At 36.0% G+C, this 22,087-nt stretch overlaps 1 protein-coding gene across 1 annotated transcript in view; it reads left to right on the top strand.

The window, feature by feature from the left end:
- The window catches only part of ASCC3 (activating signal cointegrator 1 complex subunit 3), a 332,257-nt gene that overhangs the window by 82,148 nt on the left and 228,022 nt on the right, over nt 1-22,087 (top strand). The window contains exons 9-10 of the mRNA XM_055136146.1: nt 15,681-15,881; nt 16,327-16,467. Of these exons, the coding sequence (XP_054992121.1) occupies nt 15,681-15,881; nt 16,327-16,467 (342 nt within the window). The remainder of the gene's footprint in view (nt 1-15,680; nt 15,882-16,326; nt 16,468-22,087) is intronic.

Here is a 22,087-nt window from a genome sequence, read left to right as displayed (position 1 = left end):
TTTAATAATTTTATGTATGTGTATATTATATATATGTTTTGATATAGTGAATGTATGTTCTCATATATATGGCATATGTTATACAGGAACTGTTCTTGATTTTGTGTCAACCTGTGTAAAATATTGAGGTTTGCATCTTGTCCCTAGCTTTCAGTTTTGTTTCTAGTTTTCGTTTTGTTTTTTTATGGCCACACCCAGCTGTATGGCCACAAACCCACACCGCTTATTTACGGTTCAGCTTAAGGGTCACCCCTGACAGTGCTTGGGGACCATATGTGGTGCCAGAGATTGAAACCAGTGAACCATCTGTCCCACTCTATAACTTCTTCTGTAGAAACTTTAGTAATATTTTTTTTTAAAAATCAAAAACTTATTCACCTTCAGAAGAGGTACAGTTTTGTGGCTCTAGAATTGTTTAAAGTATTGCTGTGGAAGCTGTAGTGAGAAACTGAAATTGCTCAGTTTAAAAATATTTGGGGATTTTGATGCAGTGAGTCAGCTATGTATGAGAAGCAGGCTTTTGATGTTACCTTTTGTTTTGGTATTAAATAAGTGCTTAATATGTAAGATTTGCTCCATTTAATGGAGCAAATATAAAGTTACAAGCAGAAGAATTTTATTATTTGTGACTTTCATATAAAGTTACAAGCAGAAGAAATTTATTATTTGTGACTCCTAGCAATTAAAGTCCTTGATTAAAAAGCCATGTTTATTTGTTATGAAAATTCACCATAGTTAAAATATTTGACATAGTTAGATCTTATCTGAGGGAAATACTATCACTATTTTTCCTTTCTTAAGAATTTTTTTTTTTTTCTCTATGCCCTGAACTTTTTCTGGATTGCAGTAGACTTCATACTCTACTGGGAACACTTGCAAACAGCGAACTCAGAAAAGGGCACCAGCTGCTTGGGAAAAGCTCACTGTGCTAGTGAGAGAGTAGGAACGAGCATCTGCCTCCAGCTAGGCATGCACTAACAAAATAAGCTGCTTCTTAACACTATATTCTATTGCTTACAAAGACGTTTAGAATTATGATCCCGCCAGAAGGAATTTGCTATTTGTTCAGGACATCAAGCTGCTTTTGAATTTACTCTTCCCCATTCCCACATTTTGCCACGTGACCAAAGTTCCATAGTACCACCACGCTTCAGTTTCCTCATCAGATTACTTGTTTTGCTAATTGTATGAATTAATATAGATAGAAATCTGACACCTATGTGTAGCAGCTCTGGGGAGCATTTCAGGTGGTCAGCCTAAGTGTTGCTTATATAAAGTGTTCTGGGCTCTCGGATGTGACTCAGGTGGTAAAGTCACAGTTGTGATACCCGAGACCCTTGGTTGGTTGCTGAAACTGATCTCTAAGCACGGCCAGAGTTAGCCCATAGAACTAGCAGTACATGTCTAATAGACACATGCTCATCTGTAAGCAAATCGTTCTTCAGTTAATCTCAGTGGCTTTATAAGCATTCTATATAGTAGCATACTTTATGACATATTCTTTCTTACCTTAAATGTTTTGCTTGGCGTCTTAAATCTTCACATACTCTAAAGGAGTTTGAACCAAACATGTTTGTTTATTTTTTTTATATAAGTATATCTTTACTAAACCACTCCTTCTCATGTAATAAATTTTAAAGCTTTTCTGAATGAGAAGTATTTTATTCTTTCTTTGTATATTTGTCAAATTATTAAAAATACAGATGATGTAGAAAACCATTTATTCTATCTAGAGTAGGTGTGAAAAGTTAGGAAAGAGTTCTCAGTCATGTTTATACTTGCTTGATAATCACTCGGAGGCTGTTCAGATACATACAGATGAGTATTCCCCTACCCTAGGCAAATGAATGAAAATTCAAGGATTATGTCCTGAAAAAAAAAGTTTTTGAGCCACACCTCACTGTGACTTACTCCTGGGATCTCTTCACTCCGTGATCACTCCTGGTGGGCTTGGGGGACCATAAGTGGTGCCAGGGTTGAAACCTGTATTTGCCATGTCCAAGTGCCCTACCTACTGTTCTATGTCACCGGCCCCAAATTTGTTATTCAGCCAATTTTCCCTGGATGTTGCATGAGGAAGGTGTTCTCAAAGCATTGGGGCTACACCTGGCAGTGCTTAGGGATTGCTCCTGGCTCTGTGGTCAGGGATCATTCCTGGTGGGCTTGGGGGACCATAAGAGGTGCCAGGGATTGAACCCAGGTCAACCATGTGCAAGGCAAATGTCCTCCCAGCTCTTCTATCGCTAGGACCCTTCCAGCAGTCTTTGACTAGGTCCATCCCCTGTTCTTTCAAATGGTGGTAGGTTCAGTGTATTTGGAACTCTTCTGTGTGGACTTCAGATCTTATGGTAGGGAAACAAAGTATGAGTCACTTTAGTGCTTGCTTCTCTGATAAGTGCTTGGAAATAGATTGCATTGTATTATTATTAGAACATTTAAAGGTTACCAATTTAAGTTGGTATCTCTGAATTTCTGAATTTCCATGATCAGTAGCATGTACGTTGTTAAACATTGATGCATACATATATGTGTGTATATTGTACTGATCATTGTGAATATGTCTTTAATTCTTTAATTTATGCAGTGCATGTTTTTCCTATTGTTATGTTGTTATGGTAAATGAATTCTTTGAGGGGAGGGACCATACCTAGCGAGTGATGCTTGGGGTCTACTGCTGGCTGGGTATTCATTCCTGGCAGTGCTGATATGTGGTGCGGGGGATTGAACCAGGGTTGGCAGCATGCAAGACACGCACCATAAGCCACGTACGATCTCCAGCTCACTAAATGAACTCAACTTGAGCTCGTAAGTTTTTCAGATAGTGTTAGTTAAAATGGAAATGGAAATTATTTTTTTTTAACTGCGAAGCAATTCATTTGTGGATTCTATTAATGATGAAATTTTCCTTCTTTAAAGAGGTGGCTGTTTCGAATGAGATCCTTGCTTTATTTAATTAATTTTCAAAAGTTTAATATGATATACTGTAAAAATTTTTGGATTTGAAAATTATGGCTTTAATTAACATCTATAACACTTTGTAACACTGATCAATAAATGCTGAATTATTTTACCCTCTTTTAAAATTCCAAGCAAGCAAGTAGAAGTAATTTAAAGGTTAAAGTCAATGCTAAAATCATTTATTAACTGCAAATATCAGCCAAGAAAGTGAAAATGACATTTCTTTTGTAGGATTCAACAGAATTTGACAGACACTCTTTTCTGTTAGTTTCATTGCTGTGGTTAGAATGAGGTACAGCTATTTATTTAGAAGACAGGTCCCAGAATCTGTATGAATATACAAATTGTATGATCATAAAACTAATTAAATATGTTACCTAGCATTTTTAGAATATATTACTTAATAATTATTTCCAGCAAGATTATCATAATATGATACGCTTTAGTTTATTAATCTCCTTATGAAAATGGTGTATTAATTTCATTAAAAATGCCAGATTCTAAGTCTGTAGTCTTAGTTCTGCTTTATATCTCTGAAGTTTGTATACTTAATTACACTATCAATTTTGTGGAACCTGCCATCACTTATGTTGCTTCTGTCTAAAACAAGCCCAAACCTGGCAAAATCAAACCCAGCTGAAGTCCAAGCATGCCCTTTATTCCTCTTGTTTACCATGAATATTACTGTTGATGCTTTGAGGTTTTGCAGAGGAACATCTGAGGTGTTGTCAGATGTTCAGAGTTAAGAGTGTGCTGGTAGAAACACTAATGTGTTGTATCTGTGACTTTCAAAAATGACCCTTGTTAGGATTGTGTAGCCAAGCTTTTATCTTTTAAAATTCCTCTCGTGACCATTTTTTTTCGTTTTCCTCATCATTGAAATCTTAACTCAGACTCGGAAACAAGAAAGGTGCCCTCACTTTCCTCAATGAGGTTAATATGCCTTTCTCGCATTATACCGGGAATTTTCATTTAACATGGTACTACTGATTTTTGTTTTTCTCTCAAAGGACGGTAATCACTTCTTGTTTATCATTTTGTCATTTGGTAATTGTGTATATTTAAAATGCTTGACAATGTGTTTATTTTTTTATTTTGTTGTTGTTATGATGGACCATTTGAGTATAAGAATTTTCAGGAATTTATGAGCATATTGAGTACTCTTGGATATTATTTTAAATGGTGTAAATGTATTCAGTTAAATAATAGGATTATGAATTATGCATTGTGATATCTTATTGCTTTTTTCAAATGTAATGAAATTTGGCTCACTTTCATTAAAAACAGTAAGTAACTTATTTGATTTGCACAAGATCTGACAATCGCTCTTCTTTCAAAGATTTAATAGTAGATTACTTCCCTGAGCTCTTCTGCAGCTAAGAATTCATTTCCTCCACCTAGTTTGTCTGGTTCAAAATGAGTTATTGTTATGAAACATTAAAATACATGACTTTTCGGTAACGAAAACTACAGTGACCGCAGACTCTACTTGTCTCTGAATAAACAGACTAGTAATTTTTCAGCACATTTTTCAATTGGCAGTACGAACAGAACTTTGGTGTCTGGTAAAGATGTAAGACTTTTATATAACATTATTAAAAGGATTGAGCATAAGAGGTCTAGGAATTTATATCTATAAATTAAACTTAATTTTAATATTTAAAAGTCATGTGAATGTAGAATTTTCTTTTTCATTTGTTTATTCTAAAGTTTTTTTTAAAAAGATAAGCATTTTTATTTTACTTTTTATAAAAATCTGTTGACAACAAAAAATGTTACCTAAAATGCAGATTATGGGGCCCGAGAGATAGTACAGTGGACAGGGCTCATGCCTTGCACACAGCCCATCCAGATTCTATTTTCAGCCCCTGATGTGGTCCCTCAAGTCCCACCAAGAGTGATCTTTGAGCACAGAGCCAGGACTAAGTCCTGAGCACCTCTATGTGTGGCCCAAAAATAAAACAAAAAAGGTTCTAAAATTTTGATTCAATAAGTAAAGCTTCCTTAATAATCCTGGATATACTTGAATAAGCTTGATATCTCTCTTTTTTTTTTTTTTTTGCTTTTTGGGTCCCACCTGGCAATGTACAGGGGTTACTCCTGGCTCTGCACTCAGGAATTACCCCTGGCGGTGCCTGAGGGACCATATGGGATGCTGGGAATCGAACCCTGGTTGGCCGCGTGCAAGGCAAACGCCCTACCCACTGTGCTATCACTCCAGCCCCGATATATCTTTTTTATAATTTTGTTATATTAGCAAATTATAGTTTTTACTATTCTATGGCATGCTTTTTGTTCTCCTTTCAAATCAACTTCCCCATAAACGTGTATTTATATTTCTCACTTGACTTAAAACCCTCTCACTCTGAAAATGTATTATGAATTACTCACCGATCTCTTAGGAGTATTCAGTTTATATCTTTTTTCTTGGTATAAATGACGTTTTAGCAGACATCTTTGTGCTTATTTATCTTGTGCAGTTTCTGTAACGAGGAAATATTTGAAATAAAATGTTTAGCCGAAATGATGTATAGATTCATTGTTAATCTTTTACCGTGGCATATATCGTACATATACAATAGGCAGACGTTATCAAGAGTAATCACTTCAAAGTCTTCAAGATCAGGCTCTGGACTTACCCCCGTATCATCTTCCAAGCACTGCTAGGTGTGCCCCTGGTCTCTACCATGCACTGCTTTGAATGACCTCTGCAACAGCTAACCACCAGACTTACTCTGTTGTTATTAATTTTATTTTTAAGCTTAGTTTTTTAATATTTTTTCAGTGAAAGATGATTTTTTTTTGAGGCACTATTAGCTTGCGTGACTGCATATGCTTTAGGGATACAATTCTACATCTCTTCAGAATACATGCCACCACATTACAACCACTGCTAAAGAACAAACATATCCTTCCACCACAATTCTGCCAACTAGTAATCTAAGTTTATTTTTGTGAAATGAAGTTATGGGGTAAAAATCAGCCTGAGCACAGCATAAAGTAATGTGATGGGTTAAACTTTACAAATTCAATTTGAAACTGTTAGTGATATGTTTATCCCAGGGTCTCACACCTAGTTTTAGAGTTTCTGAACTTGTCTTTTTGAAGTCATTACTGAGAGATGCCCCTGAACTTTAAGCAGGTTGAGAATTAGTGGATAAAAGTGATTTTTCTCCTGAGAAATATCAAGCAGATTTTCTGTTATTTTGCAGCTTTTCTAGCACTATTGGATAACGGTTTATCCTCAGATGAGCAGTGAACTTCACAGTAACAATAAAGGAAGGGAGTCAGCTTACAAAAAAATTCCCTATACACATGAAAGTATTACCTGCTGGTTTTATTTTATGGATGTGGCACAGAGAGCTTGGGGAGGAGGCACGCCTGACAGTGCTCAGGGCCTGCTCCTGGCTTTGTGCTCAGAGATCACTCCTGGCAGTGCTCAGGGGACTGAAGTGCTGGGGATCAAACCAAGATTGACCACGTATGGGCAGGTGCCTTAAACCTTGTACTAACTCTCTGGCTCAGTTTTTCTCCCCCACTTTATTTAAGCACCATGGCATACAAAGTTGTTCATAATGATTTTTTTCCCAGATATTCAATATTTTAACACTAACCCACCACCACTGTCACCTTCTCTCTACCATTGTTTCTAATTTCCAAACCTCCCCTGCCCTCTCCCTGTAAGCAGGCCCCAAATAGTTTACCTTATATTACTTGTCACTGTCACTGTCATCCCACTGCTCATCGATTTGTTTGAGCGGGCACCAGTAACGTCTCTCATTTCGAGACTTATTGTTACTGTTCTTGGCATATCCAATATGCACGGGTAGCTTGCCAGGCTCTGCCACGCGGGCTCAATACTCTCAGTAGCTTGCCTCAGTAGCTTGTCGGGCTCTCTGAGAGGGGCGGCATGAAAGGCAAATGCCTTACCTTACCGCTGTGCTATTGTTCAGTAATATAAGCTGAGTGCCTTATATTACTTGTTACCACTAAATGACTAATGGAGTGATTATTGTGAGATTGTAACCCAAACATGAAAGCTTGTAACTATTTCATGGTGATTCAATAAAATTTTAAAAATTAAAAAAAAGAAAAAGACTCCCACAATAACAATAACAACAAAATACCCCAGTGAAAGAAAAATTTGTGAAAACTGTTTTATCTCACCATGAGGACATTAAGTTCCTTTCTGAAGGTTTACTAATCTGCTGTTTCCAGTTAAGCCTCTGTATTAATGTTTTTGTTACTCACGATTACTTGGCTTCTACATTACATTCCTATCCAATCTGGTGTGCTCCTACTGGATGTTAATATTGTAGAGTTTGGAGATGTCATTCCAGAAAATCCAGAATATTTAACTGGACAGTCTAGACAGAGCCATTGGCAGCAGCTCCTGGGGTGAGTCAGGCTGCCAGGGCCTTGGTAAGGCAGGAACCTCCAGCTGAATTTTTAATGGATTCTTTGTTTTTTTTTTTTTTAATAATTTATTTATTTTTAATTAGAGAATCACCGTGAGGGTACAGTTACAGATTTATACACTTTTGTGCTTATACTTCCCTCATACAAAGTTCGGGAACCCATTCCTTCACCAGTGCCCATTCTCCACCACCAGTAAACCCAGCATCCCTCCCACCCTCCCCGATCCCATCTCCCCCCACCCCGCCCTGCCACTGTGGCAGGGCATTCCCTTCTGTTCTCTCTCTCTAATTAGCTGTTGTGGTTTGCAATAAAGGTGTTGAGTGGCCGCTGTGCTCAGTCTCTAGCCCTCTTTAATGGATTCTTTGTAACAGATGCAACAGAGAATCCTGCACCATTCCTAGGCTGGATGCAATTCTGTTCAATACGTTTGTACATTGCATCACGGCTGTTTATGTTATGGCAGAACTTTCCATTTGTTTCATTGCTTTTTTTGGTCCTCGTACTATCTTCAAGATAGACATGTCTTTATTTGAGTATGATTTTTGTTGTCAAATTACCACTGCTGGAGGTCCCATTTTTCTCCATTTGGTTTCCTTTTTCCATTCTGGCTGCCACTATACCAACCCACATCAGCTAATAGATTTTTTTTCTTTTTTTTCTCCTTTGTTGTCAGTTGATCATGGCTCCTATAGGAAGACCCAAAGAAACCTAATTTTGCAATGGAGGACCCACACATCTGTCTTTGCTCTGATTAGGTGCCACAAAAGGACAGACTCCTAGTTTTCATGTGTCTTTTTATTTCATGTTTGTAATCCTATTATAAATATAATTTGTGTTGTTTTCCCCCACTTGTCATATGTATGATCCTTTCTGTGCTGCTTTGTATTCTCCTTGCATACCACATTAGTGAGTATGTAATATTATCTTCAGTAGATAATTCTTAATTTGCGTAATCATTCCTCTGATTTGAGATCTTTTGGAAATGGTAATTTGATGATAAAAACTCATCATGTGTCTCTAACTTGCAATTTAAATTTTTGTGTTGACCTTTCAGTTATCTTTTCAAAAATGTTATCTGCATAATTATTGTCTTATATACTTATGTTAAAATAGTAAAATATGTATGATTGCTTTCCATGATATAAATTGGTAAAGAAAAACATTCAGAATATGTTAAATTTTTAAATCAGTTGCATGGCTACTGAATAGACAGGCATTTTGGTATATGTGAGTTCTATAACATCACGTTAGAAGGTATGTACATCAAAAGAAAAATACTTTTATCATTCTTTAGAAAATCAGAAATGATTCAATTGTTAGGAGTTGTTCAGGGTTAGATTATGATATTTTCCATATACTCATATGTATTATGACTCTTCAAATGAAATTTAGATGAATAGAAGTAACCACAAAGTATCATTTTATTAAATGATTGAACTATTGTCCTATTTAGATTTTATAACTATAGGATGTAGGAGTGTATGGAGTATTAAGAAATTCTGCTAAACTTAAATGTAGTTGAATATCAAAATGACAACAAAAGGATTTCGCAATAGCTAGAGGTTAAAGGTTATATAAAATATAAACTCAAATGCTTTATTCCTAGAAGATTCTACTGTACCTCTCTAGGGTATTTGCTAGCTTCGTAATTTAGAATTTGAAGAGGTTACTAGTCTATAAGCTTTCACTTGTAACATTGGGAAAGTTACTGTACCTCTTTAAAAAAATTTTAGTATAAGTTCTTAACCTTCCCATTGTCCTTTGAATTTAAATACAGTTTCCTGTTTGTGTTTCCCTTTGGAGTTCTAATAATTCCTTCAAATAGATTTTCCTCCACTCTTTGTTCTCTTAATCTTCATCAACAATATAATCAATATCTCTTATAGGAGTTCTATTCATCTAACGAAGAAAGTCATTTTTTATTTTTCCCCATTCTGTCACATTTAATTTATTATTAAACTCTATTGGCTGTACCTTAAAAACAAAGTATGTTTTCTCCTACTTCTCTATTTCCACGACTAATATAATTCAGTTTCCTATCTCATCTGTACCACTAACATAATTTTCTCCTATTTCCTTAGATAGATATTCTTCATATGCTAGTTAGCCAGAGAACTTTTAAAAAGGCCAGTTTCCCTTAAAAATCCTATAGAAATTTTCTGTTATCTTGAGAATTGAAATCCAAGCTCTTTGTTTTTGTATTATATGTGAATTTGGGGATCACACCTGACTGTGTGCAGGGGCTGTTCACGGCTCTGTGCTCAGGAATAACTCTAGCGGTGCGTAGGAGACAGTATGTGGTACAAGCCATTTGAAAGAGGGTGTCAGGATGCAAGGCAAGTGCCTTAATCTAGGTACTTTCTCTCTAGGCCTCCTTTTTTTGTTGTTGTTGGCTACTTTATTTTCTCCACTTTTTTTCCATAACCTAAAATTCCCACATATAATATAATTTATTTTCCTGACTCATTTGCCATTTCTGATCATTTACTCACTCACACTGAGCTGCTTACAACTTCTTGACCATATCAGCTTAATTCCATGCCAGTGGTTTATCTCTAGTCTTTCTTTGCTCTACTTAGAATATGTCATACTTCTCTGTTTTCTTATAGCTCACTTTTTGTCCTTTTGTTTTCGTCTCATGTCTCAGGCTCCTTCCCAGAGCTGTAGTTCAGAGTAACCATAGGTTTCATTCATCATTCATTAAAATGTTTTTCTTTACTATTTGTAATATGTTTGTTCATTAGTGAATATGTTGATTTACCTTTTTCCTGTCATTAGATCACTTGAGGAATTGGTGACACAAAGAGGAAATACTTAATACTTGCTGAATGAATGATAATTCCACCTGTAAATGGAAGCTCTAAATTCCTTTAATGCACCCTATTGAAAGGGCCTAAACTTAGATATCTATTTTAGAATAATTGTTGAAAGTAGTTTTAAATGTGCACATGTATGAAATAGTACTTAGAGATACATGAATGAAAACATTTATTAGTTATATAAAGTAAAATGTTCTAATAACTACTGAAAGGTGTTGAGCATTCATGTAAATAATTTTATTTGTAATTCCATAAATTTTAACAGTTGATGTTGAGCATGACTTATGAGGAACATTCATGATGGTGGGATTCTAGGATATAGAGAGTAGACAAGTTTTATTTTGAAAAAATTGTCTACCAACCATTATCTAGAAGCAGAGGAAATGTAAGCTATGAAAATTATAGTGTATGTCTCTTTTGTGTCTTTGATTTTTCCTAAGTTTTTGCTGAAATTTTAATGTCCACTGTTAGAATATTTAAAATTTAAGCTTGGGGCTGGAGCGATAGCACAGTGGGTAGGGCGTTTGCCTTGCACGCGGCCGACCCGGGTTCGATCCCCGGCATCCCATATGGTCCCCCAAGCACCGCCAGGAGTAATTCCTGAGTGCAAAGCCAGGAGTAACCTCTGAGCATCGCTGGGTGTGACCCAAAAAGAAAAATAAATAAATAAATAAAATGTAAGCTTATGACATATGCAGTAGCTTAGAAGGGACAGTCCTGGGCTCATTTAAAAATGTTTATTTAGTTATTTTCAAATTATCAGCAGTGTAAGTACTTACATTTGATTATTTTAAATACTTGTGCTGTGCTTAATACACATTTTTATTCTTTCATGTCAATAGTTTTGTATCAGTTCTTTTTAGAAAATAAAGTGCACAATAGAGAGCAGTTTGTTTAGCTCGTGTTCAATAGGGATATTCAAACCATGCATTTTCTGTGGAAAGTATAAATTTATGTTTCTTCTATAGGATTAGTCTGATGAATCAAATACATACACACACATACAGTGAATTTTGGGGGGAGTTTGTAACATTTAAAAGTATTTTGATACACTGATTATGATATGTTTTGAAAATGGTTAAAACTAATTAAAATGGAAAATGCTATATATTTACAATAACTCTCAGGATAAACCTAAAGCATTTATGGTAAATGAACCATGAGACACTTGGTTTTTGTTACCAAGCAAATGCTGACATAGTAAGAAAAATAATTAGTTTAACTTTATACATTCATTAATATATATAAAACCAATGTGAATGTCTTTTAAGTTAGCATACTTCTAGCTATTTGGAATAATTATTATTGCCATGTAATTAGATTCTAATACTGCGTGAAACAATTGTATGAAACAAATAAGCAGCACTGCTTTTACCTAGCTGTAAATTTGAGTAAGATAGAACTTTCTTAGTTTGTAAAATTACTTTTAACATAAGTTTGTTTTTTAGCATGTTATTTGCATGTAATTAAATATCTTTTAAATATAAAAATCTCATACATCATGAAGTGTAACTTGATTATCTCCCATTATGGTAGGTTACAGAAAATATATGAAATATTCCAAGTCCTTTAGTGATATTTTTAAAACTGTTGTAATGACACATTTGTAGTTGTAATGTCTGTGCACATTTCTTTGTGATTTTTTAAAAATTTCCATTTAGGGGGCTGCAGGATACAGCCAGTAGTGCTTAGGGCTTGTTCTTAGATCTAGGCTACTTTGTATTTGCTCAGAGTTCAGTCCTGGCAGTGTTTTGGGATCAGTATATGGTTCTGGATATTGGACCACATGCAAGACAAGTCTTAGCCACTATACTATTCTCTTCAGCCCACTTTCCTTAAAAAAAAAAAAAAATCAAAAATTTTCTTGACAAAATTTTAATTCTTTTTCCCAAGTTCAAGTTAAAAACAAAACTTTTGGCAAGGATACAGATTATGAGCTGTAATTTTATTTATTCACTTATTTATTTACTTATTTATTTCTCTCTCCTGATGTGATAACTATTGTGATTAGGTCCAGTTGTTTCTTTGGAGGATATTGTGTATGCAGTGCCTATTTTGAGACTTTCCAAGATTTTTCTTCTTGTTTATTTAATGGAATTATCAATAAGTACAAATTTACTGTGTCTTTGGCAAATGTCTTAGGATAATATTTAAAAATAGCCATGGGCTGGAGTGATAGCATAGCGGGTAGGGTATTTGCCTTGCACGCAGCCAACCCGGGTTCAATTCCCAGCATCCCATATGGTCCTCTGAGCACAGACAGGGTTAATTCCTGAGTGCAGAGTCAGGAGTGACCCCTGTGCATCACCGGGTGTGACCCCCCCCCAAAAAAAAGCCAGATTTTTAATTTCAATCTTGTGGCCAGCCTTACCATATGAACCATATGAACTCCAAAATACATGAATACAGAATTGCTTTAAAAGTTTTTTAATGACAGGTGAGACATGATTATTACTATAATAATATCCAGGTATAAAATAAAATTTAATATAACATACAAACAATCTTGTGGGGAATAGATCTAAAGACAAATCATTTTAGTATTTGCAGTTAAGGTCATAGTGTATTTAGTGATTAATCATAATGTAGTATTGTATAGATGCCAGATTGTAAACTGCATGCCGGCAATGGGTATAATCTTATTTTCATACAAATTTTTCAAAAACTATTTGTATGGATACTTAACATAAAAAATGAAGTTCCTTAAATCTTTGAAATATGGAAAGATGTAAATAAATAAAATTTTTGCTTAAGAATTTAAGAGGACCATAAATTTGAACTTCAGTGATAATGAAAACTTCCTCAGGTTTGGGCCTAGAATGCAGAATCTCAAGGAATGTTTAGGAAATGGTATAAAGAGAGCGGTGCTGGGAAATAATTACAAAGGTTCATATTTTGCAGCGTTTTGTTTGTCATACACTTGATATGGTGTAGGATTTTGTCATCTGCATACCTTGTATTGTTAAAATTGTCAGAAGTATTTGAAAATCTTCAAGCTGGAGCATAACATGTTAGGATTTGTAATTAACGAATAGCAGCTCTGTGTTTCTTGTCATGAGCCTATGAAAGCTGTGAAAATTGCAGCACTCATTTTCAGTACTATCAGACTGTCTTGATCAAAAATGAAGATGACACATCGATAATGATAATAGTCGGGGCTATTAAATTATTTCAACACATTTAGGCGAGTACCTCTTTATCATTCAGTTTATACTAAATGATCGGTAAACATTCTCAATAGAGACTATGAATCTGAAGTACGATTATGCTAACTAGAATCAGCCTTTATAACTGAGGTTTTGGGAAATTCTCATTTATGAAAATAATTTAATATAACTATTAAAAATAATTTGGATAATTTATATGAAGGACTTATCAGTTAGGATTAGTTTGTTTTTGTAATTTTGATATATTCAGAATCTTAAATGATATTATTAATCTTATTTTTTTATGCAAGGAAATAGAACTCAGAGATTTTTAGTTTCTTCCTGTTATATTGCGAACAGTTGCCGAAGCTAATATTTTAATCTAGAGCCCCATGTTCTGAAAAATGTGGTAATAACACATTATTATATCATAGAATTAGGGGCTGGAGAGATAGCACGAGGGTAGGGTGTTTGGCTCGCACGCGGTCAACTTGGGGTTCGATTCCCAGCATCCCATATGGTCCCCCCAGCACTGCCAGGAGTAATTCCTGAGTGCAGAGCCACGAGTAATCCCTGTGCATTGCCTGGTGTGACCCAAAAAGAAAAAAAAAATATCAGAATTTAATAGGCTAAAATTTTGTGTATAATCTTTTCTATTTTTATGGTGTATATGGACATATAATTTTATTTTCTCTTGGTTGGGTACAAGGAAATGAATTTTCCTGTGGGAAAGATATTTTGTCTCAACTTTAATTTTTATAATAAATATAAAGTTATTTATCTTGCCTATTTTTTGTTATAATTTATGTTTCTAAGAAAGTCCGTTTCATTTAAGCTAAGCTTATTGTCATAACTTGTTCACAATATTTTATTTTTCTGCCACTTTTTGGAGAAGAATATTGAAATCTTTGACTATAATTGTAGATTTGTCCATTTCTTTTACATGTCTGTTTTGGTACATGTCTGTCTTTTTTTTACATGTCAGTCTTGGCTTTGGGACTGATTTACACACACACACACACACACACACACACACACACACACACACACACACTCTCCCACAGTGTTTTGTTCACTCTCTGACATTGTATTCTATTGTTGAAGACTTTTCATGTAAGAACACTTTAAGAAAAGTTTTCTTTTTTTCTTTTTGAGTCACACCAGGTGATGCACGGGGGTCACTCCTGGCTCTGCACTCAGAAATTACCCCTGGCAGTGCTCAGGGGACCATATAGGATGCTGGGAATAGAACCTGGGTTGGCCACGTGCAAGGCAAATGCCCTACTTGCTGTGCTATCGCTCCAACCCCTGAGAAAAGTATTTAGTCACTATTTATTGTCGTTCTTCTCTATTAATAATACACAATAATAGTACCTGTGCCATAGGGTCATTTTTAGAATTAAATGAGAAAATCTAACAATAATGCTAATAGTTGTGTTATCTGAAAGAAATGTAATCTGCAACTGTTATTCCTACATTTTCAAAAAGTATTTGTAACATACTGAAGCAATGCCTATAACTCTAGAGTTATAGTTATATAACTATATTAGTTTATAGTTATATTTAGTTATAACTATGTATAGTTATAATCAATGTCAAAACACATAGAGTTCCTTGTTTACATTTGCATTAGTCTTCTTCAATCAAATAGATTACTACCATATCAACTCACATATGCCTGGGTTTAATTTTGTTTTCAAACATGATCAATTTATCATTGTTTTGTGCTTAAGATTATGTGCAAGGATACAGCTATACTCTAGTTATCATAATTTCTAATTTGGTGAATAGTCCCCAAATGCATTAGAATTATACTACTGTGAATTATTACTAATTGCTCATCACTGTATCAGTCTATCACTGTCATCCCATTGTTCATTGATTTACTCAAGCAGGCACCAGTAACATCTCCATTCGTCCCAGTCCTGAGATTTTAGGAGCCTCTCCTTACTTGTCTTTCCCAACGATTGGAGGCTCTTTCAGGGTCAATGAGACCTATTATTGTTACTGTTTTTGGCATATTGGACACGCCATGGGGAGCTTGCCAGGCTCTGCCTCGGAGGTGGGATACTCTTGGTAACTTTTCAGGCTCTCTTTAAAAAATAAAATAAGAAAATAAAAGAGAGGTCTCTCTAATGCACAGAGGTGGGCACAGACAGTCAGAAGACCACCTCCTCCTCTAAGGCCCAGATCTGTTTCACTTTAAATATTGGACACTGTAGAAACTCAACAAATTAGTCATTTTAAAATTAAAGGAAGTCATCAAATTTAGTATTTCATATGCATGTTTTATTTTTCATGTTATAATAATGTGTATCTTTGTTGTTGTTATTTTTAGATCGGGCAGTTGGCTTTTAAAGGAATGCGGAGGCTCAATCGGATCCAGTCGATTGTTTTTGAAACTGCCTACAACACCAATGAGAACATGCTGATTTGTGCTCCTACTGGAGCAGGAAAGACCAATATTGCAATGCTTACCATCCTGCATGAAATTCGCCAACATTTTCAACAAGGTGTTATCAAAAAGAATGAATTTAAGGTGGGAAATGAACAAGTCAAACAATAGCTTTTTATGGTGTAAAAATTAAAATCATTTTTTAGTTTTATTTATTGCGCAAAACCTAGAGAATTTTAAGAATATGTGAAGTCATGTAAAGAATCTTGCTTGATTTACTTTAATACTATTAAGAAAGTCCCTGTTTATGATATGAAAATTTTATTTCTCTCAAGAAGAGGTATGAAAGTACATTTAGCTTTGAAGTAAAACCGGTTCTCAAAATGATGCGGCTGTGTAAACAGATTTTATTGCCCTTAAGCAACAGTATACTTAATCCAGCAAAGATAAGTTTCATATATCATGATTAAGATTTTCTACTTAAAGTGGCTAGAATCATATATCACAATAAATTGTGACTTGCATGGCTGCTGTGACACAAATGACATTGTAGCTTTTGCTCATTCTAGTTCGTGTTTCTTTGGTGCAGATTGTGTATGTTGCTCCAATGAAAGCCTTGGCAGCAGAAATGACAAACTACTTCAGCAAACGGCTGGAGCCCCTGGGCATTGTTGTTAAAGAACTCACTGGTGATATGCAGTTGTCGAAAAGTGAAATTTTGCGAACTCAGGTATGTTGGTGACTTAGATTTTTGTTACTGTTCAATATCATTCTTTTTTCCCCAGGTAATTGTGGATATTGTTGCACAATTGTACCTTAAGGGACTCTTAAGAATATATAATGTAAAAGTATTTCTTTTATTCGTAAAGACATCTGCCTCTGTGGACATTTTTGTTGTACTTTGTTTTATGGTATTCCTTCTAACATTCATGAATTTTACTGTATCTTGACTATTCTTTACATTTCTGAATTGGATTTTAAGTTCACTGATACTAAATGTTGTTCGTGTAAATAAGTGAATAAGGATGTGAATAATACTGAACACCAATTTTAATAGCCATGTGTAAGTCTTTAAGTTGTCCCATTAGTATTCTAAACTATTCCATAAGGATCATTTAGTGTCTAATAAAAAATTTTGATAATCTTAACTCATCAGTGGGAAGTAACTAAAGCATGTGCTGTATTATGTGAAATTAATGGCAACAAGGTCACTTACATACAGTTCCCATTTTCATGGATCTTTTATTATGATGGAATAGGCAAAAGCTATATTTGAACTACAGCTAAATTATCATTAGTGAATAAAGCACCTAAGACAGATGATGTTCAGAGTGCTTTTTAAAAAATTAAAATAACTGATGAGCAAATAGTAAAGGACAACTCAAGGATGTTTGGTGAAAAATAGATGCTATAACTTTGAAATCATGAATGAACATTTATTTAAAATATGATTGGAGATTGTATTAGTTTCCTGGGGCTGCTATAATAAAGTGTTACCAGCTTGGTAGCTCAGATAGCAGAAACTTAATATTCTTACAGTTCTAGAGATCAGAAGTCCTAAATCATGGTGCAGCAGGCTAAATTTCTTTTGGAAGTTTTGATACTATGTTTTCTCTGCTAGTTTCTGGTACTTTGGGCAGTTTTTTGATACTCTTGACCTGGAATAAAAGCCTGGGGAAAAAAGCCAGAGATAGAAACTGGAATAAAAGTATCATTTGAGTTTCTATCTTGGCTTTACCTGGGCTTCTTTGCACTTTCTTTCCTCTAGTCTTCCCTTATAAGAACACTATACATTGGATTTAGACCCACCTCTTTTAGTATAATCTTATCTCTAAGAGTCCCTTTACGAACTATGACTTTAGCCACAGTTTCTGAGGGCACATATATTTGGGGGAATATGGCCATTCAACAGATAGTAACAGGTACACTGTACATTGAACTCCATGACACAGATGGGAGGGGAAAGAAAAGCTGGGAGATAAAACCCTAGTTCAATCCCTGGTACCACATGGTTCCCTGAGCATCTCCCTGGGGCCTTGGAAGCTCACAAGCTCCCACAGCCTAAGTGCCCATGATGGTTCCAAGCACTGTAGGGCTGCAGGGTGTGAGCGACACCGAATCCCCAGGCCTTAATACTGAGCCATGAGTCCAGTTGGCCAAGTGTATCTCAGAGTGGTTTTTGGCCCCTGAGCTCCACCTGGGATATCCCTCACTCCCCCCAAAATAGAAAGTGGAACTCCAGTTAAATAAGAATAGAGCATTATCATTAGTGATTAACATTTAATAACTTAGCCTTAGGTCAGTAGTTCCAGAAGCTTTATCTAACAAGCTTTAGGTTTTTTAATACACTTTGTGTACTTAACACTGTTAAACTGAATCATGTTTAAAATTTCATTAATGAAATAATGGGGCTGGAGTCATATTACAATGGGTAGGGTATTTGCCGTACACTCGGCGGTACCACACAGGTTCTATCCCAGCATTCCTTATGGTTTCCCCAATCACCGCCACGAATAACCCCTGAGCACTACCAGATGTGACCCAAAAAGCAAAAAATTTAAAAATAAAAGTAAAGTAAGAAGAAAGGAATTTTATAATTGTGTATATCATTGTATAATATTATATACAATTTCTAAGTTTATGGGCACATTGGATTCCAAAAATTTGTATTAGATTCCAAACATTAGATTCCAAATTTATATTTATCTAAGTTCGATGGGTTTCAGGGTAAACTTTTTGGGCTCACTGGAAATATAATTGTAGAGATCATATCTGGAAAACAATATATCAGGATACAAACCTGTCAGGTAAATAGCTTAGGGTTGTGTGTGTGGGGGGGTGGAGTTTCACATTTCTTACAAAAGCAATCTGTTAAACATATCCATTTTACAAAGTGTCTTCATTTTAAGTATGTCTTGAAAATGCAGTCATTTTAGCACAGTTGAGATTTTATAATCTATTTGACCTAAATAACTGTAGGTCAAAATATACTTTGTAAACTTAACAGTTTGGATTTCAGTATAGAGAAGTTCACTGCTAATGTTAGATTCATTTCGTCTTTCTTTTTTTTTTTTTTTTAAATTTTATTTTATTAAATCACCGTGTGGAAGATTACAATGCTTTCAGGCTTAGGTCTCAGTTATACAATGCTGAAACAACCATCCCTTCACCAGTGCCCATATACCACCACCAAAAAAAAAAAAAACCCACACAGTAAACTTCCCATCCCGCCCCCCCCACCTTGTAACTGATAAGTTTCATTTTGCATTCTGTTTACTATGGTTACATTCAATATTTCAACACAAACTTCACTATTGTTGTTAGGAGTACCCCACTAGATTCAGACCTACTGTGAAGACAAATAAGGTCGCGCGGCCACGCAGTTTTGAATTTCTGTACTTTAACAAGAAGTCCAGGGAGATTTCTTCCAGATATTAGATAATTACAGGCTTGAAAACCCAATCTGTGGTCGTCTTAATATGGCGGCCACCGCGCCCTTCATCCCGGAGAGAAAGAGGCGAGAGAGAGAAATACCTTTCCCCTCCTGGGCGGGCACGGGGCCGAGGCTTAGTTCTCAGGCTGGAGACATTCTGCGAGGAGTTGCCCATGCCGAAAGAGGTTTTGCTGGGTCTGGATTCACACTTGTGCAGCTGTGGAGAGGCCGCACACGTGTGCGGCCCCGGGATCACATCTCGGCGGTGGGAGGGGCCGGTGCCTCCCACCTTCCCAAGAGCACCCTCGTGTCCTTTTGCTGCAGTTTTTGTCGTAAATCCCATCTGTGGTCGTCTTAATATGGCGGCCACCGCGCCCTTCATCCCCGGAGAGAAAGAGGCGAGAGAGAGAAATACCTTTCCCCTCCTGGGCGGGCACGGGGCCGAGGCTTAGTTCTCAGGCTGGAGACATTCTGCGAGGAGTTGCCCATGCCGAAAGAGGTTTTGCTGGGTCTGGATTCACGCTTGTGCAGCTGCGGAGAGAGCCATTTCGTCTTTCATTGCTTGAAGTCTACCCATAAAAAATCTTCGGTGAAAATATACAGATTGCCATATATATTTGTTTTCTTTTCTAATACAAGAAATAGTTTTAGGGGAGGAAAGAGATAATGTAGTGGTAGGTCTCTTGCCTTGCTCATGACTGACCCAGGTTTTATCATGGTTCTCCTTGTGGTCCATCCAGCCTCGCTAGGTCTGATCCCTGAGTGACAGAGCCAGGAGAAAGCTTGAGCACTGCCGGGGCTGGAGCAATAGCACAGTGGGTAGGGCGTTTGCCTTGCACGCGGCTGACCCGGGTTCGATTCCCAGCATTCCCATATGGTCCCCTGAGCACCGCCAGGGGTGATTCCTGAGTGCAGAGCCAGGAGTAACCCCTGTGCATCGCCAGGTGTGACCCAAAAAGTGGAAAAAAAAAAAAAAGAAAGCTTGAGCACTGCCAAGTGTGACCTAAAAACCGAGCAGAAGAAAAAATGGGAAAAAGAAAAAAGAAATAGTGATATGTATATAATCCGGGAAAACTAAAGCTCTGAGGTGCCTCAGCAATGTTTCATTGTGCACAAAAGCTCCAATGACAAATTATTCTCTACCAGTATAGGTGAAAGCATCTATGTGTGACTCTGGATTTTCTTCACAGATTCCCTGGCCTGGGTTATAACTTTATGTCTCAGCTACCTACAATATAAACTATATTTTATATGTTTAAGAATAAATATATGTCATATATTTATAAAAATATGTAAACATCAATTTTGCTTTTTTTCTAAAAGAAGTTTACTCAAATACCATTTTCTTATATCAATGGTACTATTTATTGTTTGAATATATATATTTTTTATTTTTTAAATTTTTTTATTGAGTCACCATATGGAAAGTTACAATGAATATATTTTTTAAATGTAGTAGAAGACCAAAGAAGATTATCTCTAGTCTAAATTGCACTCATTCTTCAATACTCAGTTCCAACTCTATTTAATTTTCTCTTGTCTAAATCTAGTGGCATCATTTGACTTATATTCATAAAAAATATACATAGTCTATGAAGTCTGTGCTTTTATATGTGGTGTGTTTCTCAGAATCTGAACCACTTTAAGAATTTTAATTGCTCTTGTTCCATATCCACGTGTATCACTATTGTTGGTGAAAGAATATTTATCAAAAGATGGAAGTAACATTTGAATCCCAATTATGAGCCATTCACTGTGCAATGCAGCTATATGTATCCTCACCTTGTGATTACAAGAACTTTGAGTAGTGCCTCCATTTTACTTCTACCATGATGTTTGTTATTTTCTCAAAGAATTATGAGCATCCTCCTCCATTTGACCATCTCTGTATTTTCTAGACCTATTCTCTATCCGTTGTTAATTATATAAGGATAGGAACCAGTTTGTTGGCCTAGAAATAGGTTGTAGGTTCAACTTTTCTTTATTATGTTTGCTTTTTTTCCTACTCTAATATAGTCCACCTATTCATGATACTAATTTTTGTGTATCTGAACCTCTATAGTTTCTTTTTGTTTTTTTAATGTAGGAACACTGCGATTTATTCAGCCATTGATTAAGCTGATTGAATTGGGCATGGACTCCACATTACTTTTTATTATTATTATTTTTTAATTTAAAAAATTTTAAATTGTCTGCGTTAGTTCACAATGTTTGATTGCATTTAATATTCAAACACCAATCCCACCACCATTACACCTCCCCACCACCAAATTAGGGATGTTTCCATCCCATCCCAGTCCCCATCCCAAAACACAACCAAAATAATATATTTCATATTGTCTGTTATGAATAACTGCTGAACATGTTTACATAAAAATGTTCATATAGGAAACAGTGTGAAGATTGTTCTATTGTGGCAGGAGCCATTAAGACATTCTATAGAATATCACTAACATGTTATTAAAGTTTGGGTGATGTGAGCTTTGGTATATATATCTGAAAATATGTATATATGCATATATATGTATATATATATTTCCCTCTATAATTTGTTGCCTCCTACTGAACCCCATCAGTTGTGGCATGGTAATTACGGAGAATGGGTAAGGAGTGTTTTATGATGTGTCATGCAGCCACAAAAGCGGCCACGAGGTCCAGGAATATGTTTACTCATATGTGAGGCTCGGCCCGAGCATGTGGGGAGCGGCCTTGTGTGTGGCGGTGGTTGGGTTGTGAAGGTTTTTGGCTGTCAGAGCTCGGTCCCATGGGGTGGGAAGGGTTCTCACTCGCCCCTCTGTGGGGCGCCCCATGTGAAACAGCCTGGCACAGAGTCCAGTGGCATCGTTATGGGGACTTCTTGTTACGCTCCCTGTGGAGAGAAGCAGCCATGTGATCTGGATGGTGGCCGATGACGAGA

The sequence above is a fragment of the Sorex araneus genome, chromosome 4 (genome assembly GCF_027595985.1).
Source record: "Sorex araneus isolate mSorAra2 chromosome 4, mSorAra2.pri, whole genome shotgun sequence".
Classification (NCBI taxonomy): Eukaryota; Metazoa; Chordata; class Mammalia; order Eulipotyphla; family Soricidae; genus Sorex; species Sorex araneus.
This window is presented reverse-complemented; position numbering and strand designations above follow the sequence as displayed.